This window comes from Chiloscyllium plagiosum, unplaced genomic scaffold (genome assembly GCF_037043375.1).
Source record: "Chiloscyllium plagiosum isolate Xiang-an unplaced genomic scaffold, Cpla_swu_hap1 HiC_scaffold_1, whole genome shotgun sequence".
NCBI lineage: Eukaryota > Metazoa > Chordata > Chondrichthyes > Orectolobiformes > Hemiscylliidae > Chiloscyllium > Chiloscyllium plagiosum.
Genome location: NW_028270139.1, coordinates 20786416 through 20813413, shown reverse-complemented (window position 1 = coordinate 20813413; position 26998 = coordinate 20786416). Strand labels below are relative to the sequence as shown.

The 26998-nt window shown below is 43.1% G+C and overlaps 1 protein-coding gene across 1 annotated transcript in view; it reads left to right on the top strand.

Annotated features, from left to right (window-relative positions):
• Positions 1-26998, top strand: part of ablim2 (actin binding LIM protein family, member 2) — a 332680-nt gene that overhangs the window by 94689 nt on the left and 210993 nt on the right. Inside the window, exons 4-5 of the mRNA XM_043698357.2 lie at positions 2729-2844; positions 20269-20395. Coding sequence (XP_043554292.2) covers positions 2729-2844; positions 20269-20395 — 243 coding nt within the window. The remainder of the gene's footprint in view (positions 1-2728; positions 2845-20268; positions 20396-26998) is intronic.

The following is a 26998-nucleotide window of genomic DNA, read 5'->3' as shown; positions in this document are numbered from 1 at the left end:
CCCAGGCCTGATTACCAGTGAGATAAGAGGCCATGGAAAATCAGATGCTGTAGGCTTTATAAAGACTATTCTGCAGCAGCTTGTAGATCAAAAGGCTAGGGTTCAAGTCCAACCTGTCTGAACAAGTTGATTAAAAATATAACCAAGTATGGACAAAAGAGCTGAATTCCAGAGCAATGACTAGATTGACTGCCCTTGATGTGAAGGATGCATTTGACAAAGTGTGGTATCAATGACCCAAACTATAATTGAAGAGAGTGGAAATATGGTGAAAACATGATCGCTTGAGTTGTACTTGGGACAAAGAAAGATGGTGTGGAGCCAATCATCTCAGCCACAGGACTGCTGACTTGTGCCTTGGGGTTTCAGGAGGTGAGTTATTTGTTGCAGATTTCTTGCCATGACCTGCTCTTGTATCCATTATACTTATATGGCAAGAAGGGCTTATGCCCGAAACGTCGGTTCTCTTGCTCCTCGGATGCTGCCTGGCCTGCTGCGCTTTTCCAGCACCACACTTTTCAACTCTGGTCTCCAGCATCTGCAGTCCTCACTTTCTCCTAGTTATATGGCAAGCCCAGTTGAGTTTTTGGTCAATGATAACCCTAGGATTTTGATTTCGGTGGTTCAACAATGGTAACACTGAATGTCAAGGGGTGATAATTATATTTTCTTTTCTGGATATCACGTAGCATCTGTGTGATGCAAATGTTACTTGCCACTTTTCTGCACAATTTTCCGGATTTTGTTGCAATTGCTTCAGTATCTGATGAGTTGCGAATAGTGCTGATCTTTGTGCAATTATTGGTGAACATCCCCACTTATGATGTTATGATGGAGGGAACATCACTGGTGAAGCAGCTGAAGATGGTTGTACCCTGAGGAACTCCTGCAGAGATGTCCTGAAGCTGAGATGACTGACATTCAGCAGCTACAACCATCTTCATGTGTGCCTGGTACAACTCCAACTAGTGGAGAGTTTTTCCTCTATATCCATTGAAACATATTTTCCTGGTCTCCTTGATGCCACACTTGGTCAAATGCGACCTTGATGTTAAGGGTTGTCACTCTCATCTCACCTCTCGAATTCAGTTGTTTTGTCCATGTTTGAGCAAAGGCTAGAATGAGGTCAAGATTTGTGTGGCTCTGGAGGAATCCAAACACTTTTTAAAAATATGGAATGATCAGGATAATATTCAGGTTTTTAACAAGTTCAGTTGACCCTCATTTATTTATTTTCATATGGCTAAGTTCACCATCCTGTATTATCAGGCTGAGGTTGGGGGTCGGGGGAACCTATTTTGCATGATGCTCACCCAATGAAAACACACCTGACAAAGGGATGTAATATCTAGCCCTATGTATACTATGTAGTCAATTAAAGGATTTCCACAGAAGTGTGCTGAAAATTACCCCTCTCCTCCAAAGTTACAGCACATGGAGGAAAATCACTATAGAAATTATAGACACTAGTGCTCAGTAATATCAAGGAGATATGAGATTTAGATTTTTGGCCTCCATCCTGGGTTTTCCTAGCACTGAAGGATGGTTCTTGCCTTTGGGGGAGGGTCTTGGAGGTTTGCAATACCATGAAAAGAGAGCTAATGAAGTAGAAATGTGGAAAAGTAATCTAAAGCTTGCTAGAGGATATGGGGTGGGGGCTGATGGCCAGAGATTGAGTGAACATTAAGTGTTCTAAATCAGACTGAGACAGTGATTCAAAAATTAAATTTGATTACATTGTGAAATATGTAATTTTTAATTTTTAAGGAAGACATATTCAAAACATTAGATATTTCATTTACCAAGGAAAAATAATTTATTTTCAAAGTGACTTGACTTTGGCAATAAATTCGGTTGCAAAATGGTTTCATATGACTTTCCATTGTGACATGTTCGAATGCTAAATCTCATTGAAAATAATTTGTAACAACTGTTTATGTATTTAAAAATGTTGAGCAAAATCATGTTTGTGGGCACAAAGTGCCTGCCATGCACAATACTTTTCAGTTGTATTTAAACTGCATAGTAAAATAAGCTTCAGCACAAGTTTTAACTAAACCTGCAATTGGTCTGACTCTGAAGTAATATATCTTGTTGCTAGCATTTCTGAAAATAAATCTGACCATTAATAATTATTCATAAATTGCCCACTGCATTTGGCCATTTGGTGAGTATGTTTCTTGTTTAAAATGATCACAGTGTTATAAATGACTCCAAAAGCTCACTTGGCAGAACTCCTAGTATTCAGAGGTTTGAACAATATTGTGAATGTTGACATAGCAAAACTGAAAGGGAAAATCTGATCGGAAAATATTGATTTGGATTCAAGGGAACTGTGTTCACTGTAATGTCTTTGATTTCCCCCAGGACTTCTGCTTTGCTATTCAATCTGTGACAGTAATACTTGAAAATGAGCTTACTTATCATCCTGGACCTCCACTTTGAAGTTTACAAGATGGGTCCGACCAGCATGTGTCATTGACAAATTTTCCTGTTCTGGGTGTTCCTGTTTTAGGTTTTGAATCTCAGAATATTCAAAAGAACCTTCCAACATGGAATTACAGCCTAATTGGGGGAAAAAAAAAGTCTTGAATTCAAGAATGATGAAAGATTGAACAACAAGATTTGTAATTGACTGTTCTCTCAGTGATTATAAGAAATGTTAATAATTAAACTGAATTTACTATTGTAAAGCTGTACTCAATCATGTATTTTATTTATCATTTAGGCAGCCCTTTCCTCCTGGAGACCGTGTAACTTTTAATGGGAAGGAATGCATTTGCCAGAAATGCTCTCAGTTTCTGAGTACGAATCCCAAACATGTGTCAGCACAGACACCTCAAAGTAAGTATGTTAGTTACCTCTCAATATTCACACCTTAAAGTCCAATTATTTATTTTCCATTTGCAATTAATCTTCATATTGGAGCGTTTGAGGAATATTCTTTGAAAGAAGATTTTGAACATATAATAAAACACAAGTAAGAGTGACCCATGCATTAGGCACCTTCAGAATTACAATACATGTGGTAGTATTATGTTGAACAGATGGTTCAGCAGTAATATTGTAGTGACATGTTGAGATTTCTGTAAAAAGCCATCATGGAACTGTTGTCTTCAATGACTGCAGATGCTATATGACTGTAGTCACTCAGATGGCACATTGGAGTCTGTTGGGCATTTGAATTAATATCATTAACATCACTGTGCCAACCTGCTTGCGACTTATAATGTGAGAAATCATAGAATCCCTTTGTGGATGGGATGAGAGATAAAGTAACAGTGTAAAATAAATCACAAATGCTTGTTATTGCATAGACATAGATCATCTCAAAATTATGGCAATAATAACTGCTGGCAAACTGAGATTGAAATGACAGTGAAAAAATAACCCCAATCTATTTAAATGACATAGAAACATGTAGGTCTGATTATAAATGACAGATTGTGAGAATTACTAATATTTGATATTAGTTAAGTATGAACTAGTGTACTTTTTGACCGTGTTGAAATTGATATTCTTTTTTTAATTTCCTACCCCCATGATCTTGCAAATTCCTCAATCATTCATTTTGTTGCTGATGCATCATAATTGTCATAATTTTCGTAAATAGTACATTTTGTGATTGATAATGTTGGATTGTTAAAGATTAAAACATTAAAAGGTATAAGGTAGGAACTTTAGAAATTGGATTAATGTAGAAGGCTGTGTAATAAATAATGCACATGAACTAGTTACTTTTACATTTCGAGGTATCATGAGGGACTGCCATATTCTCTTTCTGTAACATTAGTGGACACCCCAAGAAACCACAGTTCTAGCCATTTACATAATTTTTCTAGGGTGTCTGCTGAAGGTTGACAAACCTAGAAAGTATTTGGTATTGGTGATAGCGCACACACATTTTAAATTTTTATTTAATGTATTTTTCTAATCAGCCTGTTCAGAAATGTTATTACACACCTCTGGAGCAGATAGGACTTGAACCTAGACTTCCTGTTTCAGGGGTAGGGACACCACCACAGCATCACAAAAAGGCTGTCACGCACATTTCACTAATGGGGCATGAATAAAGTGGTTGGACTTCACTCACTGAAATGATGAGAGAACAATTAATGTATTTAAGATGCCAATTAATTAGAATTTCAAAGCTCTTCTCAAATTTTAATGAAGGTGCACAGATACTTTGAGGCCTCAGTCTCTCTTAATGAAAAGAGGCAATAAACAAATGAGAGATCCATGCCCATTCTCTTTAGCAACCATTAAAAGAAGCAGTGTGTCAGAATATATTTCCGAATATAGAAATAAAGAAGTAGGCCTTTTGACCCTTCAAGCCTGATTCACCATTAAAAAGATCTGGACTTCCCTGTTTGAGTTTTTAATTCCATATTCCCATCTACCTTCGATTAACCTTTGATTTCCTTGCCTGAGAAAAGTCTATCAATCTTCATTTAAACATATTAAAAAGCCCTGCTTCCATCACTTTGTGAGGCAGAGAGTTTGAAAAATGAGTAAAGGTCTAACAGAAAAAAGTTCTTTGCTTCTCTCGTAAAAAGGCAACCCCTAATTTTAAAATAGTGCCCGCTAGTTCTGGATTCACTCACAAGAGGAAACAAGATTTCAACATCCACTTTGTCAAAACCTTTTAGGATGTACAAACTTCAACAAGCCATCCCTCACTGTTCTGAACTCCAATAAAAATAAGTCCAGTCGGTCCAGCCGTTCCTCATAAGACAGCTCACTCAACCTATCAATCTAGTAAACCTGCTCTGAACTCCCTCCAGTGCAATTACGTTCATCAGTTAATAAGGGGACAAAATACCACACAGTACTGGATGGAGATGGATCTTACCAGTGTCTGGTATAATTGAAGCATAGCATCTTTACTTTCAGGTTCAATTTGTCTCATAATGAAAGATAGCATCTTAATTACTTGCTGTACCTACATGCTAACTTTTTACAATTCATGCACGAAAATACCTAGATCCAGCTGCACCTCAGAATTCTGCATTTGTTCTCTGCAATGCACTGCTTTTCATTGTTACCTGCCAAATTAATTGAACTCAAATTTTTCCGTATTACACTCCATTTACCAGTATAAATGGATAAATTATCTTGGCTGTGCAATTAATTTCTCGATTTCAGTCTGCAGCCTCGATATGTCCTTTCCGCAGCCCACTTTTCAATCTGTTTGTATCTTATGCAAATACTGAAACTATAAATTGATGCATATCTTTGGTCCTTTTTACAAGTACAATTTGTAAAAGGTTGATGTCCCCAGCACAGACCACCATGGGAGCTCTCTCATCAAATTCTATCAATCAATAAAAGACCCATTTTCTGTTTTCTGCCCGTCAGTCAATCCTCTATCCATGCTAATATGTTACCCACTACAGCTGTGCCTATGCTTTTCAAATAACAAATTTTTTGTGCACCTTATTAATTGCATTCAGTGAGTCCATATATAGCACAACAATGGCTTTCCCATATTCACAGTGCATGTTGCTTCAGAGAACTCCAAACAATTTGTTAAACATGATTTCACAAAACTACACTGACGGTTCCCAATTACCTGAAAGTTTACAAAGTGTTCAGCTATAACTTCAATCATTAAAGCTTGCACCTTCCTCATAATAGAAGGCAAACTAAACAACCTGTAATTTTCTGTTTTCTGCCTTGTAAGTCTTAAATAGAGGAATTGTTTTTGTCACTGTACAGTCCAATGGAACCTTTAGAGAATCAAGCAAATTTTGAAAAATTTATACCAAAGTATCTACTACCTCATTAGCCACCTTTTCTAAACTCTATGATGAGGTCCATTTGGACCCCGCTACCTCATAGCCTACACCTCTGTTGGTTTGCATAGTATGTCTTACCTGGTGATTTTAATTTCACCAAGTTCCTCTCTTTCTTCCAAATTCTGATTTATAGCTATTACTCATATTTTTCCCCCTATCCTCTATAGTGAAGGTAGAAAAAAATTGTTCATTTTGTCTGCCATTTATTTCCTTGTTGTCTCATAGAGTCATAGAGATGTACAGCATGGAAACAGACCCTTTGGTCCAACTCGTCCATGCTGACCAGATATCCCAACCCAATCTAGTCCCATCTGCTAGCACCCAGCCCATATCCCTCCAAACCCTTCCTATTCATATACCCATCCAAATGCCTCTTAAATGTTGCAATTGTACCAGCCTCCACCACTTCCTCTGGAAGCTCATTCCATACACGTATCACCCTCTGAATGAAAACGTTGCCCCTTAGGTCTCTTTTGTATCTTTCCCCTCTCACCCTAAACCTATGCCCACTGTTGGGGATTCCCCCACCCCAGGGAAAAGACTTTATCTATTTATCCTATCCACGCCCCTCATAATTTTGTAAGCCTCTATAAGGTCAGAGCCTCAGCCTCCGACGCTCCAGGCAAAATAGTTCCAGCCTATTCAGCCTCTCCCTATAGCTCAAATCCTCCAATCCTGGCAACATCTTTGTAAATCTTTTCTGAACTCTTTCATGTTTCACAACATCTTCCGATAGGAAGGAGACCAGAATTGCACGCAATATTCCAACAGTGACCTAATCAATGTCCTGTACAGTCGCAACACGACCTCCAAACACCTGTCGGCAACACTCTGACCAATAAAGGAAAGCACACCAAATGCCTTCTTTACTATCCTATTTACCTGCAACTCCACATTCAAGGAACAATGAACCTGTACTCCAAGGTCTCTTTGTTCAGCAACATTCCCTAGGACCTTACCATTAAGTGTATAAATCCTGCTAAGATTTGCTTTCCTGAAATGCAACACCTCGCATTTATCTGAATTAAACTCCATCTGCCACTTCTCTGCCCATGTTGTAATCTGAGGTAACCTTCTTCGCTGTCCACTACACCTCCAATTTTGGTGTCATCGGCAAACTTACTAACTATACCTCTGATATTCGCATCCAAATCATTTATGTAAATGACAAAAAGTAGAGGACCCAGCACCGATCCTTGTGGCACTCCATTGGTCACAGGTCTCCAATCTGAAAAACAACCCTCTACCACCACCCTCTGTCTTCTACCTTTGAGTCAGTTGTTTATCCAAATGTTCTCCCTGTATTCCATGAGATCTAACCTTGCTAATCAGTCTCCCATGGGGAACCATATTGAACACCTTACTGAAGTCCATATAGATCACATCTACTGCTCTGCCCTCATCAATCCTCTTTGTTACTTCTTCAAAAAACTCAATCAAGTTTGTGAGACATGATTTCCCACACACAAAACCATGTTGCCTATCCCTAATCAGTCCTTGCCTTTCCAAATACATGGCTGAAAAATGTGTTGCTGGAAAAGCGCAGCAGGTCAGGCAGCATCCAAGGAGCAGGAGACTCGACATGAGCCCTTCTTCAGGAATGAGGGTGTGCCAAGCAGGCTAAGATAAAAGGTAGGGAGGAGGGACTTGGGGGAGGGGCGTTGGGAATGCGATAGATGGAAGGAGGTTAAGGTGAGGGTGATAGGCCGGAGATGGGGGGCGGTGGGGAGAGGTCGGGAAGAAGATTGCAGGTCAAGAAGGCGATGCTGAGTCTGAGGGTTGGACTGAGATAAGATGGGGGGAGGGGAAATGAGGAAGTTGGAGAAATCTGCATTCATCCCTTGTGGTTGGAGGGTTCCTAGGTGGAAGATGAGGTGCTTTTCCTCCAAGCGTCATGTTGCTATGGTCTGGCGATGGAGGAAGCCAAGGACCTGCATGTCCTTGGCGGAGTGGGAGGGGGAGTTAAAGTGTTCAGTCACGGGGCGGTTGGGTTAGTTGGTGCAGGTGTCCCAGAGGTATTCTCTGAAACATTCCGCAAGTAGGTGGCCTGTCTCCCCAATGTAGAGGAGGCCACATTGGGTACATCCAAATACTGAATCAGAAAATGTTCTTGTACACACTTAACAAATTCTCCTCCATCTAAACCCACTGTGGCAGTCCCAGTCTATATTTGGAAAGTTAAAATCCCCGACCATAACCACCCTATTATTCTTTCTTACAGTTGAGATCTCCTTACAAATTTGTTTCTCAATTTCCCTCTGACTGTTAGGGGGTCGATAATACAATCCCAATAAGGTGATCATCCTTTTCTTATTTCTCAGCTCCACCCAAAAAGCTTCCCTGGATGTATTTCCAGGAATAACCTCTCTCCGTACAGCAGTAATGCTATCTCTTAACAAAAATGCCACTCCCCCTCTTGTCTTGCCTCCCTTTCTATCCTTCCTGTAGCATTTGTATCCTAGAACATTAAGCTGCCAGTCCTGCCCATCCCTGAGCCATGCTTCTGTAATTGCTATGATATCCCAGTCCCATGTTCTTAACCATGCCCTGAGTTCATTTGCCTTCCTTGTTAAGCCCCTTGCATTGAAACAAATGCAGTTTAATTTATTAGTCCTACCTTGTCTCTGCCTAACCTGACTGTTTGACTCACTTCTGTTCTCAACTGTACCACTCTCAGATTGATCTCTTTCCTCACTATCTCCCTGGGTCCCACTCCCTCCACCCAACTTTACTAGTTGAAATCCTCCCGAGCAGCTCTAGCAAATCTCCGGCCAGTATATTAGTCCCTTTCCAATTTAGGTGCAGTCCGTCTTTCTTGTACAGGTCACTTCTACCCCAAAAGAGATTCCAATGATCCAAAAATGTGAATCCTTCTCCCATACGCCAGCTCCTCAGCCATGCATTCATCTGCTCTATCCTCCTATTTCTGCCCTCACTAGCTCGTAGCACCGGGAGTAATCCAGATATTACTACTCTCGAGGACCTCCTTTTTAAATTTCTACCTAAATCTCTGTTATCTCCCTTCAGAATCTCAACCTTTTCCCTTCCTATGTCATTGGTTCCAATGTGGACAATGACCTCTTGCTGGTCCCTATCCCCCTTGAGACCATTCTGCACCCTCTCTTGAGACATCCTTGATCCTGGCACCAGGAAAGCAACACCATTCTGATGTTTTGCTGCTGGCCACAGAAACATTTGTCTGTACCTCTGACTAGAGAATCCCCTAACACAATTGATCTTTGGAAACCCGACGTACCCCTCGTTGCATTAGAGCCAGTCTCAATACCAGAAACATGGATGTCTGTGCTATGTTCCCTAGTGAATCGATCACCCCCTACATTTTCCAAAACAACATACTTGTTTGAAATGGGGGTAGCCACAAAAGACTCCTGCACTACCTGCCTACCTCTCTTACCTTTCCTGGAGTTAACCCATCAATGTGACTGTATCTGAAAATTTCCCCCTTCTTATTACTGCCATCCATCTCATACCATTGCTGTTGTAAATTCTCATTGCCTCTAACTGTCTCTCCAACCGATCCATTCAATCTGATAAGATTCGCAACCAGCAGCATTTATTGCAGATATACTCTGCAGTAACCCGTAAACTTTCCTTAAACTTCCACATCTGACAAGAAGCGCATATCACTCTACTAAGGGCCATTTTTGCTCCTTCATAATCTACAGACCCAGAAAATAACACCGTCTTATTCCTCTGCCCGAGGATAAATTAATAGTTATGTCTTATATTTTAAGTTTAATCAAGAAACATATCTTAAAAAGCATATAATCAAGAAACAACCCACTCTACTCACTACTGCAGACTTTTTGTAGGCCACACTTAAACCAATTAACTTATCTGTTTTTGTGTTGTGACTTCATCCAAACAGTTCCTCCAAGATCAGTTGCAAATTTCACTGTTTGTTAATTTTCCCAGACGTACTCCAATGACCAGCGATACATGAATTCAATAGCAAAGGCAGTAACTGTGCAGGTTCACTGTGGCGTCAGTTTCTTTCTCTCTCTCTCTCTCTCTCTCTCTCTCTCTCTCTCTCTCTCTCTCTCTCTCTCTCTCTCTCTCTCTCTCTCTCTCTCTCTCTCTCTCTCTCTCTCACTCTCTCTCTCTCTCTCCTGCACTGACCTCACCATAGAACATAGAACAATACAGCACAGAACAGGCCCTTCGGCCCACGATGTTGTGCCAAACATTTGTCCAAGTTTAAGCACCTATCCATGTAGCTATCCGATTGCCGCTTAAAGGTCACCCATGATTCTGACTCTGCCTCTCCCACAGGCAGCGGATTCCATGCCCCCACCACCCTCTGGATAAAGAACCTACCCCTGACATCCCCTCCTATATATACCTTCCACCCTTCACCTTAAATTTATGTCTGGGCTGGAAATGTGTTGCTGGAAAAGCGCAACAGGTCAGGCAGCATTCAGGGAACAGGAGAATCGACGTTTCGGGCATAAGCCCTTCTTCAGGAATGGGGAAAGTTTGTCCAGCAGGCTAAGATAAAAGGTAGGGAGGAGGGACTTGGGGGAGGGGCGTCGGAAATGTGATAGGTGGAAAGAGGTCAAGGTGAGGGTGATAGGTCAGACTGGGGTGGGGGCGGAGAGGTCGGGAAGACGATCTCAGGTTAGGAAGGCGGTGCTGAATTTGATGGATTTGACTGAGACAGGGTGGGGGGAGGGGAAATGAGGAAACTGGTGAAATCCGAGTTCATCCCTTGTGGTTGGAGGGTTCCTAGCCGGAAGATGAGGCGTTCTTCCTCCAACCGTCGTTTTGTTGTGGTCTGACGATGGAGGAGTCCAAAGACCTGCATATCCTTGGTGGAGTGGGAGGGGGAATTGAAATGTTGAGCTACAGGGTGGTTGGGTTGGTTGGTCCGAGTGTCCCAGAGGTGTTCTCTGAAACGCTCCGCAAGTAGCCGGCCTGTCTCCCCAATATAGAGGAGGCCACATCGGGTGCAGAGGATGCAATAGATGATATGTGTGGAGGTGCAGGTGAATCTGTGGCGGATATGGAAGTTTCCTTTGGGGCCTTGGAGGGAGGTGAGGGGGGAGGTGTGGGCGCAAGTCTTGCACCTCCTGCGGTTGCAGGGGAAGGTGCCGGGAGTGGAGGTAGGGTTGGTGGGGGGTGTGGATCTGACGAGCGAGTCACGGAGGGAGTGGTCTTTACGGAATGCTGATAGGGGAGGGGAGGGAAATATATCCTTGGTGGGGTCCGTTTGGAGGTAGCGGAAATGACGGCGGATGATGCGCTGTACATGGAGATTGGTGGGGTGGTAGGTGAGGACCAGTGGGGTTCTGTCCTGGTGGCGGTTGGAGGGGCGGGGTTCAAGGGCGGAGGAGCGGGAAGTGGAAGAGATGCGGTGGAGGGCATCGTCGACCACGTCGGGGGGGAAATTGCGGTCCTTGAAGAAGGAGGCCATCTGGGTTGTGCGTTTTTGGAACTGGTCCTCCTGGGAGCAGATGCGGCGGAGTCGAAGGAATTGGGAGAATGGGATGGCGTTTTTACAGGGGGCAGGATGGGAGGAGGTGTAGTCCAGGTAGCTGTGGGAGTCGGTTGGTTTGTAGTAGATGTCCGTGTTGATTTGGTCGCCTGAGATGGAAATAGAAAGGTCGAGGAAGGGGAGGGAGGAATCTGAGACTGTCCAGGTGAATTTGAGGTCGGGGTGGAAGGTGTTGGTGAAGTGGATGAACTGTTCAACTTCCTTGTGGGAGCACGAGGCGGCGCCGATACAGTCATCGATGTAGCGGAGGAAAAGGTGGGGGGTGGGGCCAGTGTAGTTGCGGAAGATGGATTGTTCCACATATCCTACGAAGAGGCAGGCATAGCTGGGGCCCATGCGGGTGCCCATGGCTACTCCTTTCGTTTGGAGGAAGTGGGAGGATTGGAAGGAGAAGTTGTTCAGGGTGAGGACCAGTTCAGTCAGTCGAAGGAGGGTGTCAGTGGAAGGGTACTGGTCGGTACGGCGGGAAAGAAAGAAGCGGAGGGCTTTGAGTCCTTCGTGATGGGGGATGGAGGTGTACAGGGACTGGATGTCCATGGTGAAAATAAGGCGTTGGGGACCGGGGAAGCGAAAATCATGGAGCAGGTGGAGGGCATGGGTGGTGTCCCGAACGTAGGTGGGGAGTTCTTGGACTAAGGGGGACAGGACGGTGTCAAGGTACGTAGAGATGAGTTCGGTGGGGCAGGAGCAGGACCAGATGGCCCCAGTTCCAAAAACGCACAACCCAGATGGCCCCAGTTCCAAAAACGCACAACCCAGATGGCCCCAGTTCCAAAAACGCACAACCCAGATGGCCCCAGTTCCAAAAACGCACAACCCAGATGGCCGGACCAGTTCCAAAAACGCACAACCCAGATGGCCTCCTTCTTCAAGGACCGCAATTTCCCCTCCGATGTGGTTGACGATGCCCTCCACCGCATCTCTTCCACTTCCCGCTCCTCCGCCCTTGAACCCCGCCCCTCCAACCGCCACCAGGACAGAACCCCACTGGTCCTCACCTACCACCCCACAAATCTCCATGTACAGCGCATCATCCGCCGTCATTTCTATTACCTCCAAACGGACCCCACCACCAAGGATATATTTCCCTCCCCTCCCCTATCAGCATTCCGTAAAGACCACTCCATCCGTGACTCCCTCGTCAGATCCACACCCCCCACCAACCCTACCTCCACTCCCGGCACCTTCCCTTGCAACCGCAGGAGGTGCAAGACTTGCGCCCACACCTCCCCCCTCACCTCCCTCCAAGGCCCCAAAGGAAACTTCCATATCCGCCACAGATTCACCTGCACCTCCACACATATCATCTATTGCATCCTCTGCACCCGATGTGGCCTCCTCTATATTGGGGAGACAGGCCGGCTACTTGTGGAGCGTTTCAGAGAACACCTCTGGGACACTCGGACCAACCAACCCAACCACCCTGTAGCTCAACATTTCAATTCCCCCTCCCACTCCACCAAGGATATGCAGGTCTTTGGACTCCTCCATCGTCAGACCACAACAAAACGACGGTTGGAGGAAGAACGCCTCATCTTCCGGCTAGGAACCCTCCAACCACAAGGGATGAACTCGGATTTCACCAGTTTCCACATTTCCCCTCCCCCCACCCTGTCTCAGTCAAATCCATCAAATTCAGCACCGCCTTCCTAACCTGAGATCTTCTTCCCGACCTCTCCGCCCCCATCCCAGTCTGACCTATCACCCTCACCTTGACCTCTTTCCACCTATCACATTTCCGACGCCCCTCCCCCAAGTCCCTCCTCCCTACCTTTTATCTTAGCCTGCTGGACAAACTTTCCCCATTCCTGAAGAAGGGCTTATGCCCGAAACGTCGATTCTCCTGTTCCCTGGATGCTGCCTGACCTGCTGCGCTTTTCCAGCAACACATTTCCAGCTCTGATCTCCAGCATCTGCAGACCTTACTTTCTCCTTAAATTTATGTCCCCTTGTAACATTCTGTTGTACCCGGGGAAAACATCTCTGACTGTTTACTCTATCTATTCCCCTGATCATCTTATAAACCTCTGTCAAGTCACCCCTCATCCTTCGCTGTTCCAATGAGAAAAGGCCTAGCACTCTCAACCTACCTCGTACGACCTATTCTCCATTCCAGGCAACATCCTGGTAAATCTCCTCTGCACCCTCTCAAAGCTTCCACGTCTTTCCTAAAATGAGGCGACCAGAACTGCACGCAGTACTCCAAATGTGGCCTTACCAAGGTCCTGTACAGCTGCAACATCACCTCGCGACTCTTGAATTCAATCCCTCTGCTAATGAACGCTAATACACCATAGGCCTTCTTACAAGCTCTATCCACCTGAGTGGCAACTTTCAAAGATCTATGAACATAGACCCCAAGATCCTTCTGCTCCTCCACCTTACTAAGATCTCTACCGTTAACCCTGTATTCCACATTCTTATTTGTCCTTCCAAAATGGATAACCTCACACTTGACAGGGTTGAACTCCAACTGTCACTCCTCAGCCCAGCTCTGCATCATATCTAAGTCCCTTTGCAGCCGACAACAGCCCTCCTCACTATCCACAACTCCACCAATCTTCGTATCGTCTGCAAATTTACTGACCCACCCTTCGACTCCCTCTTCCAAGTCATTAATAAAAATTACAAACAGCAGAGGACCCAGAACTGATCCATGCAGAACTCCACTTGTACTGGGCTCCAGGCTGAATATTTACCATTACCACCACTTCAACTGGTTAGCCAGTTCTCTATCCAACTGGCCAAACTTCCCACTGTCCCATGCCTCCTGACTTTCCGCATAAGCCTACCATGGGGAACCTTATCAAATGCCTTACTAAAATCCATGTGCACTACATCCACTGCTCTACCCTCATCCACATGCTTGGTCACCTCCTCAAAGAATTCAGTAAGACTTGTATGGCAAGACCTACTCCTCACAAATCTGTGCTGGCTGTCCCTAATCAAGCAGTGTCTTTCCAAATACTCATAAATCCTATCTCTTAGTACCCTTTCCATTACTTTGCCTACCACCGAAGTAAGACTAACTGGCCTGTAATTCCTGGGGTTATCCCTATTCCCTTTTTTGAACAGGGGCACAACATTTGCCACTCTCCAGTCCCCTGGCACCATCCCCATTGACAGTGAAGACGCAAAGATCATTGCCAACTGTTCTGCAATTTCCTCTCTTGCTTCCCACATAATCCTAGGATATATCCCGTCAGGCCCGGGGGACTTGTCTATCCTCAAGTTTTTCAAAATGCCCAACATATCTTCCTTCCTAACAAGTATCTCCTCTAGCTTACCAGTCCGTTTCATACTCTCCTCTTCAACAATACGGTCCCTATCATTTGTAAATACTGAAGAAAAGTACTCATTCAAGACCTCTCCTATCTCTTCCGACTCAATACACAGTCTCCCACTACTGTCCTTGATTGGACCTACCCTCGTTCTCGTCATTCTCATGTTTCTCACGTACGCATAAAAGGCCTTGGGGTTATCCTTGATCCTACCTGCCAAAGATTTTTCATGCCCTCTCTTAGCTCTCCTAATCCCTTTCTTCAGCTCCCTCCTGGCTAGCCTGTATCTCTCCAACGCTCTGTCTGAACCTTGTTTCCTCAACTTGATTAGATTAGATTAGATTAGATTAGATTACTTCCAGTGTGGAAACAGGCCCTTCGGCCCAACAAGTCCACACCGCCCCGCCGAAGCGCAACCCACCCATACCCCTACATTTACCCCTTACCTAACACTGCGGGCAATTTAGCATGGCCAATTCACCTGACCTGCACATCTTTGGACTGTGGGAGGAAACCGGAGCACCCAGAGGAAACCCACGCAGACACGGGGAGAACGTGCAAACTCCACACAGTCAGTCGCCTGAGGCGGGAATTGAACCCGGGTCTCTGGCGCCGTGAGGCAGCAGTGCTAACCACTGTACCACCGTGCCGCCCACATGTAAGCCTCCTTCCTCCTTACAAGACATTCAACCTCCCTCGTCAACCAAGGTTCGCTCACACGACCATCTTTTTCCTGCCTGACAGGTACATACATATCAAGGGCACGTCGTATCTGTTCCTTGACATCCACATTTCAATGACATCCTTCCCTGACAGCCTATGCTCCCAATTTATGCTCCTCAGATCCTGTCTTTCAGCATCGTATTTACCCTTCCCCCAATTGTAAAACCTGCCCTGTTGCACGCACCTATCTCTCTCCATAACCAAGGTGAAAGTCACAGAATTGTGGTCACCATCTCCAAAATTCTCACCCACTAACAAGCCCATCACTTGTCCCGGTTCGTTACCAAGTACCAAATCCAATATGCCCTCTGGTCTACGTACTGAGTTAGAAAAGCTTCCTGGACACACTGCACAAACAGCGCCCCGTCCAATCTCCTTGATCTAAAGAGCTTCCAATCAATATTTGGGAAGTTGAAATCGCCCATGACTATTACCCTGTGGCTTCTGTACCTTTCTAAATCTGTTTCCTAATCTGTTTCTCCACATCTCTGCTGCTATTGGGGGGCCTATAGTAAACACCCAACAAGGTGACTGCTCCTTTCCTATTTCTGACTTCAGCCCATACTACCTCCAAAGGCAGATCCCCCTCGAACTGCCTTTCTCCAGCCGTTATACCATTTTTAATTAGCAATGCCACCCCCCTTCCTTGTTTACCATCCCCCCCTAATCTTACTGAAATATCTGTAACTGGGAACCTCCAACAACCACGTTCCTCTTTTATCCACATTTCCGTGATGGCCACAACATCGTAGTCCCAAGTACCGATCCACGCCTTAAGTTCACCCACCTTATTTCTGATACTCCTTGCATTGAAGTACTCCTTGCACTTGAGCCCATCTCTGTGTCCGCGAGTATTCCCTGTCAGTGCTACCTTCTCCACAGCCTCCCTACATTCTTGGACATCCTGAAAAACAGCTAACCTACTTGCTGGACTACAAGTCTGGATCCCATCCCCCTGCCAAATTAGTTTAAACTCCCCTGAAGAGTGCTAGCAAACCTACCTCCCAGGATATTGGTGCCCTTCTGGTTCAGGTGCAACCTGTCCTGCTTGTACAGGTCCCACCTTCCCCAGAATGCAGTCCAATTGTCCAAATACCTGAAGCCCTCCCTCCTACACCATCCATGCAGCCACGTGTTCAACTGCAGTCTCTCCCTATTCCTTGCCTCACCGTCATGTGGCACCGGCAACAACCCAGAGATGACGACTCTGTCCGTCCTAGCTTTTAGCTTCCAGCCTAACTCCCTGAACTCCTGAATGACCTCTCCACCCCTCTTCCTACCTATGTCGTTGGTGCCAATGTGCACCACGACTTCTGGCTGCACACCCTCCCCCTTAAGGATTCTGAAGACACGGTCCGAGACGTCTCGGACCCTGGCACCCGGAAGGCAACAAACCATCCGAGAATCTCGCCCATGTCCACAGAACTGCCTGTCTGTCCCTCTAACTATAGAGGCTCTTATAACTAGCGCTCTCCTCCTCTCCCCCTTTCCCTTCTGGGCCTCAGAGCCGGATCTCGTGTCCGAGACCCGGTCACTGCAGCTTACCCCTGCTAGGCCGTCCCCACCAACAGTATCCAAAGCGGTATACTTATTGTTGAGGGGAATGACCACAGGGGATCCCTGCACAGCCTGCTTCCTCCCCTTCCCACCTCTAACTGTTACCCAGCTACCTCTGTTCTCTGGCATAACTATGTCCCTGTAGCTTCTATATATCACCCTCTCAGCCTCTCGAATAATCCTCAGTTCATCCAACTCCAGCTCCAGTTCCCTAACGCGGTCTGTGAGGAGCTGGAGCTGGCTGCACTTCCTGCAGGTGAAGTCGGCAGGAGCATCGGTGGTCACCCCTACCTCAAACATCCTGCAGGAGGAACATTCCACTGCCTGCGCTGCCATAACTCTACACAGTCTCCAAAACAAGAACACTAAGTAGCTTACCTGTTCAGCCGACTGAGTCCTTTTTTTTAGGTTAGAGGAGGAGGGAGGGTGGGAGACACTACACGTGTAGTGTCTCGGGTTCCTTTTCCACTCAAACTTCTTACCTTCCCAGAAGCCTCTGTTGACGACTTCCGGGTTCCCGCTCCTAGTTGAAAAAAAAACACAGACTGCGAAAAGAAAAACGTTAATTTAAAATGGTCTCTGCTTACCTTCCGGCTCCCCTCTCTGTGCGCCCGCTGAAGCACCATGTGCTTCCATTGTTTGTTCTTCTCCCTTTTAAAACTGCTGTGGTTTTGACTTTTTTCCCAAAGTTCCAAAACAATACAACAGCATATAAAACAGTAATTGCTGCTCCTGGAATTTGAGGAAATCACCTCCAACACCTGAAATACCTCAAAAAAGGAGCAGCTCTTACAGCCACAAACTTTCCCGTCCTCCATCGACATCACTTTCTGGAGGACCAACACTCACTCTACTTATATTCTTCCTTTTTAGATGCCTTTCTCATCTCTTACTCTCTGTGTTTACATTTCCAGCTAACTTCCTCTCATACAGTAAGTTATTTCGCCTGATTATTCCTTGATTTTTTTTGCCATTCTTTAAATTCTGACCAATTATCTAACTTGCCACTGACCCATGTGCAATTATGTCTTTTCCTTAGTTTGATGTTTTCTTTAACTTCATTAGTTAATCCAGATTATGGGCGCACCCTTTTCTTGATTACAGAACTGTACTTATTCTGACTATTCTGAAATATCCCCATAACTATCTGTCACTGTGTCTCTAATGATTTATTTCCTAACCCGGTATACCAGTTCACTTCAGCTAGTTTAGCTTTCATGTCTACATGATGGCTTTTATTTAAGTTTGAAATACTAGTCTTCTCCAGCCAAAATTGGATGTGAAATTCAATCACGTGATGTTCACTGCTATCTAGGGGTGCCATTACTCTAAGGTCAATAATTAATACTATCTCATTACATAATACCAAGTATAATATAGCCATCTCCCTGGTTGGTTCCATAATATGCTGCTCTGAGAAACTAACTCAAAAGCATCCTGTGAACTCTATTTAGGCTATTGTTGCCAGTCTGATTTTTCCACTTTATATGTTGATTAAAACCATTCAAGGTTATTGGTGTTCCTTGATCACAAGCACTCAATATTTATTATATCCTTCATCTTACATTGTTACTGTGAGGGTACTTACAGACCACAATCCCACTTCTTTCCCTACTATTCCTCATCTGCACCAAACTGGTTGTATATCCTGATCATCTCCAACCATTGCACAAATGCCATCCTTAATTGAAAGTACTACCTGTTCACCTGTACTTCTTTCTTAAGTTTCATGTTCAGGACCAATCCTTGTCTTTCTGTGGCCGCATCTGTTACGGCTGTCAGATTGTATTTATGTACTCTGCTGTTATCAGATTGTTTACTTTGTTTAGAATGCTACATAGATGCTACACACAGAGTCCACAATTTTTTTGCTCGAGGGGAAAAGATGAAGCAGCTGCACAGGAGGGGTGTGCCACCATCAGCTCCAAATGCTCCTCCATAACTTCGTAGCACCTTCACACATCTCATTTATCTAGCTCAACAGAAATAATGTAAATCTGTGGCTACCTTCAATGGAATAATGTCTGATTACCTTAAGATCCAAAAATATATGGGAATGTCAGCAGACTTGAAGCCCAATGCACTTACTTCAATGAAGTTGAAGGTCCAAATAAAGAGAATGTAGGTTCAAATATTGAGAAGTTATTAAGCAAAGGCGTCATTTTCATTTTGTAAAGGAATAAAGGCAAATGAATTAGGAGCATGTTTAGGTCATTGACAGCTCACACCTGCTCCTCTATTAGGAAAATGATGACTGATTTGATTGCAAACCCAATTCCACATTTCCACCTACCCTTGATAACCTACCACCCTCTTTGTTGCCAACAATCTATTTACTTTTCTCTTAAAAATTTTCAATGACTTTGCTTCCCTTGGCTTTTTCAGAAGACAGTTCACTCATGATCCTTTGAGTGGGAAGTGGTTATCTTGTTTCTGTCTAAAATGGGTGACTCTTAGTTCTAGCATGCCACACAAAAGAGAATGATTCACCAAAGACCCCTCAGAAACTTATGTGATTCAGTCAAGTCATCTCACACTCGTATGAATTGCAGTAGCTACGAGCCTCGCCTGTCCCAAGTTTTGCTCACAAAATAACCTGCCCATTCCTGGTATTAGTCTAGCAAACATTCTCTAAATTGCTTTCTTTACATTTTACATCTTTCCTAAAACAAGGAGACCAATATTGTACACAGTACTCCTAATATGACCTCATCAGTATCCTGTGTAACTACCAACTTCTGTCTTCAATTCCCTTTGGAATTGAATTAATTTTAAACACAAAAAATTTGAAGTAAATCCATTAACCAAGAAAGAATTTGCCTTGCCTAGGAAATTCCCTTGGAGAAAGTGAGGATTGCAGATGCTGGAGATGAGAGTTGAAAAGTGTGGTGCTAGAAAAGCGCAGCAGGCCAGGCAGCATCTGAGGAGCAGGAGAATCGACGTTTCGGGCATAAGTCCTTTTTCAGGAAGAAGGACTTATGCCCGAAACGTCGATTCTCCTGCTCCTCGGATGCTGCCTGGCCTGCGGTGCCTTTCCTAGAAAATTCCCTTACCAAATGCTGACTTGTTTAAACAGCAAATAAGCTATCATTGTTTTATAATGTGTCCTGGGTGTCAATATAGGTAAGCTGTCACATTTGGATATTGAGTAATTAACTATTTTTAGCAAACAAAAGAATACATTGCTAATGATAATTCATCGGTCAAAGAGAGAAATTGTGGACTGGTTCTGGTTGTGCTAAATCATGAAAGTGAAATCAGAATTTAAAGATGAAGTGCTATCGTTTTCACTCATGTTTTTAATGTATTTATATGCATATGTAACTAGATTAAGGATTCTGATATACTTTTAACCAGAAATTTAGTTAACTCATCTAATCCTGCTGTTTTGCAGAGTGTGGAGGCTGTGACCTGGAAATAAAAAATGGACAATCCTTGGTGGCTTTGGACAGGCAGTGGCACCTGGGCTGTTTTAAGTGTCACACTTGTGGGAAAGCCCTATCTGCTGAGTATATCTGCAAGTAGGTACAATTTGATTTAATGATGTAAGAATGATAAAAACAATTTTAAAAGTCCATTTCTGTTGATGAGGGAAGGGGCAGTGGGGAGTGGAAAACTGGTGGTATCAAAATGACTACTGGCTACACATTACGGCCATCCAGTTTTCTTTTCCATTTCCTTGAGAAGGAAGTTACCAAGATAAGTGACAGGTGATCAATCATTAACGTGAGTTTCCAGTTGCTGCCAAAGTTGAAACTTACCTCAAATTTAAGCTAGATATTATGGATGCTGAAATAAGAACAAAGTGCTGGAGAAATTTACCAGGTGTGGCAGGATGTGTGGACAGAGAAAGCATTGATGTTTTGAATCTGATTTAACTTCTTCATAACTGACTCTGAAGAACTGAAACCACTTCTGAAGAGTTATGCCAAGTTTGAAATGTTAACACTTTTATTCTTTGCAAATGCCACCAGGCCTCTGAATTTCTCCAGCATTTCCTATTTTCATTTTGGTAAGTTACTTCTGTGTCTTTAGTAACTACAAACTACAGTCTAGATTTAAGCCAGACAGTCTGGACTTTGACAGAGATTGGGCATTTGCATGTGTTTCTTCCAACTTCCTGCTTATAACCTAATTTAGAGAATGACGAAACCTTGCAGAAACATTGGACAGCAACATAGATATTTTTGGCTACTATTTATCGTTTTCTCCAGGAGTTTTGAGAGCAATTATCAATGAAAAAGGCCTCCTGTCTGCCAACAACTATAAGATTGGCTCCCAGGTAGCTCAACAGCTTGGGAATGTGAAAAACCAAAGAACTGCAGATGCTGGAAATCCAAAACAACATCAGAAATTTCTGGTAAAACTCATCAGGTCAGGTGGCATCTATGGAGATTAAGCAGATTTAACATTCAGTGACCCTCCTTCAACACAGAGTTTTTCCAGCATTTCTGATTTTTTTTGGGAGTATGAAAGTTTGACAGAAGTAATCAGACCTGCTCAAAGGAAGTATTTCTCATCTGCAGTAAACAAAGTCTCAAGCCTGATGAAAACTAACTTATTTCCTCTCAGGTTAGTGTAAACTGTGACATTTAATACATCAGAGACATTTAGAAATGTGAACCAATCGCCTGTGCCCCTTCCTGCATGCAAGTGAAAGTAACTGGAGAAGGAAGATTGAGAGCAAATCCTATGGATAGGAATGATAGAACCATCTTCTCAGTCTTTCCCTCCACCCACAACATCCATTTCTTTTTGCGTCTTCCTTTCTGCATGTGGGAAAGGCTGATTTGTAAATGGGTTAGAGTTTTATTGAGGAGAGTTATATGTCGATGGTTCATAATTATTTATCAATAATTAGAATCTATTTATTTGTAAAAGAATAGAAATTCTTGTTAAGTTTAAGAATTTGGTCTGTGCTTTCTGTCAAGCTGGGTCTAAAAGACAGGCAAATTGGTGATTTAGTATGCTTTTAATAAATCTTTAACTTCTGTGCTATCTCCAGGAATAGTGAGTTTTTGATTTATAACAAACTGTTCCAGTGAGACATAGCAACTCATGTGTTTGGATGTGTTGCTGTCAGAGAACCAGTGAAGGGTATTTAAACTATTCAAGCAGAGCTGACTGACATTTAAAAATGGTATCAGGATCTGTATGGTTATCAGCTGCTGTTGGGTTTGCTCCAGGCTCCTCATCCCCACTATATGATTGACAGGTCCCACGTCTTCTGTGAGTAATTGCATTTGGACAGTTACCTTCAGCCTGCTGGACAATACCACATCCGACAGAAGAATCTGTGGGATGTGTACCTTCCATGAAGAAAATTCCCCTTTAAGGACACCATGGGTTATGTGAATACAATTTTGTGACAATTCCTGGCAGTTAGTCTGCTTTTGTCTGCACACATCACACGTAAACCAGCGGATTTGGTATAGTATGAACAAAAATTGCTGAAGAAACTCAACAGCATCAGGGTTTGGTGTAATGTTTGCTTTATAACTTGTTATTTAAACAGGAAAATAGATTACATGACATGGTTGAAGAGCAGAGGAAAATATCATGCTAATTAAATTATCGTGCTTGACTTGTTAGAAAGCCAGTTAGTTTACAAGTGAAGCACATGGTTGTTAATTTTAAATACTGTTTAAAAAGTATGTGACAACCCACAATGTCTTTGTCCATTGCAATATTGGAGAGTGTTGAAAACATAACTTTCTGGCAAGCAGACAAATTCCTATTAAGAGGCCAGCTTAATTCACTCCAGAAAGGCAAGGTATCAGAGTGTGTGCTGGATTGATAGCAAGCAAGGCAAGGACAAAGGCATTGCTGGAATATCCACAAAATTCCTAGCTTTAAATTGGGATACAGCAGACCACATAACGGAGTTCAAACCGATTAAACAGCTTTCAAAGCAGTGGTGTTTAGATTTAGGTATGTTTGATGCAGAAAAGGAAGCCATGAAGATTTGTTAGCAATCATGATTAAGGATCAAACCAGACTATATATGTTGAGATAGCCAAAGAACTAAAAGATCCCCAAAAGAAAGAGACCACAACAGAAACCAATTCAGACTGAGATTAAACTTCTATATTTGTCTGCTAGAATTCATGTGACTACCCAATGCATGGCTGCATGTGAGCAGATGCAGAGGAAAGGTGGGGGAACTAGCAAGCCCACTTGTTGTTTTGGTGATCACATCCAACTCTGTGAAAGGTTGGCAGAAAAATATGCTGGACAAATTAAAGGTTTGTAAGTGTCAAAATGCTACTGAAGGTTCGATGTAAGTATAGCCTACAGTGTTGTAGGTTGACAAACCTTAGAAGTCCTAAATACAAACTCAGTCACCAGACACCCAAATATAGCAAGGCTTGGGGTGGGGGGAGGGGGCGCATGTGGCTTTCTGCATGCATCAAGGAAATGCCTTGCTTCTGTTTAAATTTGCAAGATGTAGCGGAAAAGGCCAGTGGCACATGCAGTGTATTTAAAGCAAAGACTGCTATAGGTACAAAGAGCCATGTACTGAATTAAACTGAATGTGCATGAGGAGTTTCTTCAGTTACAGTTAAGACTGTCTGGTATCCCGCGAGAGGTCTATACGTGAAGTGATCATCAAACCAGAATTTGACAATGTTCACACGACAAGAGTGGTGAATGCATGTTTTACACTGTCATCACACTGCACAAATGTTTTTAAAATGTTTCAAATCATCTTCCTCAACCAACCATGAAGAGTCATCTTTTTTTCTGAGATTGACAAGGGCAAATACTGATATATTAACGATGTGAATTCTACAAACATGGGAAAGCATGAGGAAACCTATGAATGTGAAGCTTTCAGCTTACAATAGGTTAAACAATTCTATGTGCAGGACCATTGGACTGCAGGCACAGTCAGTTAGGGAGAGGCAATGGCCAAGTGGTATTATCGCTGGATAGTTCATTCAGAAGAGCAACTGGGTTCAAATCCCACCGTGGCAGAGTTCAATAAAAATCTGCAGTTAAGAATCTGATGATGATGAAGAATCCATTGCTGATTGTCAGAAAAACGCATCTGGTTCACTAATAGCTTTTAGGGAGGGAAACTGCCATCCTTACCCAGCCTGGCCTACATGTGACTACAGACTCACAGAAATGTGGTTGACTGTTAATTGTCAAGATTAGAATGGTTCTGGAAAAGCACAGTAGGTCAGGCAGCATCCAAAGAGCAGGAAAAGTCGACGTTTTGGGCAAAAACTGATGAATGGCTTTTGCTCGAAATGTCGATTTTTCCTGCTCCTCCGATGCTACCTGACCTGCTGTGCTTTTCCAGCATTACTGTAATCTTGGCTCTGATCTCCAGCATCTGCAGTACCCACTTCTGACTGTTAATTACCCTAGGGAGGGGCAATAAATGCGGTCCTAACCAGCAACACCCTCATCTTGTGAATGATATTCTATATCATAGTACCAGCAACTGGAGACATGTTAAGTCATAAAATGCTGACTTATTCATTGTCCATGGAATCAGTCAGATATTGGAGACACAACAGGATCTGCAATAGATTATTCAAGAATGCAGAACTGAATATGAAAGCAGAACTGAAAACTCCTCTATCCTTTGTATTAATGGAGCTAAAATCTTATTATAAAGATAACATTTTGTGACTCCTGGAAATTTGAAACAAACTCAAAGAATGCGGGAGAAACTCAACAGGTTTGGCAGTATCTGTGGAGAATGAAGCAGAGTCATACTGGACTTGAAATATTAATTCTGTCTATGGATATTGCCAGACTTGCTGAGTCTGTCCAGCATTCTCTGTGCTTGTTTGAGCTAAAATCTTAGTTCTCTGCTGTGGAGAGATAAATGAAAGTTCGATGAGAAAAGGCTATTCTCTCTCCTGAGCATAAATCCAAGCTTGAGAATATTGGGTGATACCAAAATTGGTGGTATAATGGACAATGAAGAAGGTTATCTAAGAGTACAATGGGATCTTGATCAACTGGGCCAGAGGGCTAAGGGATGGCAGATGGAGTTTGTGATAGAATCATAGAACTTTTACAGTGTGGAAACAGGCCATTTGATACAACAAGTCCACACCGACCATCTGAAGATTAACCCACCCAGACCTATTCCCCTATCCTATTATCCTACATTTCTCCTGACTAATGCACCTAACCTGCACATCTTTGAGCTGTGAGAGGAAACCCATGCAAACACAGGGAGAATGTGCAAACTCCGCACAGATAAATTAATTCAGTTAAATATGAGATGTTACATTTTGGTAAGATATGCAATTGCAGGATTTGCACAGTTATTGGTAGGACTCTAGGAAATGTTGTTGAACAGAGAGACCTAAGGGTGCAGGTATATAGTTCCTCGAAAGTGTAGTCACAAGTAGACAGCATGGTGAAGTAGGCATTTGACATGCTTACCTTCATCAGTCAGAGCATTGAATACAAGAGTTGAGACATCATGTTACAGCTGTACAGGATATTGGTGTGGCCATGTTTAGAGTACTGCGTACAATTCTGGTTGTCCTCCCGCAGGAAGGATGTTATTTAATGGGAAAGGGTGCAAAAATGATTTACAAAGATATTACTGAGATCGAAGGATTTGAGTTATGAGGATCGGATGGGACAGTGTGGGAGGCTGACATTTATAAAATTATGAGGGGCATAGATAAGATGAATAACCAAGGTCTTTTCCCTAGGGTAGTGAAGTTGAAAACTAGTGGGCATAAGTTTAAGCTGAGGTGGGAAATATTTAAAAGAGACCCGAGGGGTAACATTTTCACAAAGACCGTGGGGCATAAATGGAATGAGCTGCCAGAGGAAGTGAAAGAGGCAGTTACAATTGAAATGTTTAGAAGGCACTTGGACAGGTACATGGATAGGAAAGGCTTAGAGGGATATGGGCCAAATACAGGCAAATGGAACAAGTTCAGTTTAGGAGATTTGCTTGACATGGACGAGTTGTGCCGAAGGGCCTGTTGCCATGCTATATGACTGTATGACTCTACTATCTTCAAGATGATGGCATCTTTATTGGATACCTCTGTTCAGTTCACAAAGATGAATGCAGTGCTGGTAAAGAAAGCAAGGGCACAAGATGAATGATGATCCTGTGTCATCCATCCAATGAAACAATTGCAAATTTAGAGTAAAATTTGGAGCGACTTAACAAATAAGACAGAACAAGCCCAGAATGAGCAGCTACAGCCCAGAAATGTCAGCACGAGATCGAAGCAATGATAGAGAAGTTGATGATTCTACAGTAAAAGGAGGAAATGCTCAGCATGCGCAAGGAGTTGCACATCATTTGAGAGACAGTGCTTTGAGAAATAAATGATGACAAATAAGTGAAGGAATTCAAGCAGGCCATAGAGGAAACCAAACAACAAGCAGCAAGTGGAACAAGTCTGGGCTTCAGATAACATATAAAGAAAAAATTGTGGAGACTAAACAGTTATTAGAGCAGGATATTAAGAAGAAAAATAAACTGGAAAGAAGGCTAAAGCTTTCATAAGATTAGAAGAATCCAGGATTTAAAACCAGAAGCTTCATAATGAGTTGGAAACTGTTAGGAACAAAGCCATGAATGTGAAAAAAATCTGTACCACTTTGAAGAACAAAATCAATCAGTTGTTAATCTGGAACAATGCATGACTGCAATGCATCAGGGTAAGCAAATTCTGGAAACAGCAGCTGCAGTTCATGAAAAGGAAAAAAAAGGCAGAATCTCCAAACTCTCCATTCCAAGATCTGGACGTATCAGTAAAATACCTATACCTTGCTCATGGTCTCAATTGTTATTGTAAATAGTTTTAAAACAAATCTTTCGGAAGGAGGGAAATGTTGTATGTGAGTCTTGCCTTAAAGAGAATTCATCTTTAAATACTCCACATGCTGTGTGTATGGAATGCCCCAACACTCCCTGGCAGTTAGTTTGCTTTGAGACTGCAGGCTGCACACCAGTCCTTTTCCTAACCTGTAATATTTCTTTACTGCTTTAACAGTACAAATCCATAGAATTAATCAGTCCCTGAGAAACAATGGATCATTAGATCATTACTTTTGCCATGACACAACTCTTGTTCTTATGATAAAATTACACCCACATTGTATCTAACTTAATATTCAGTGAA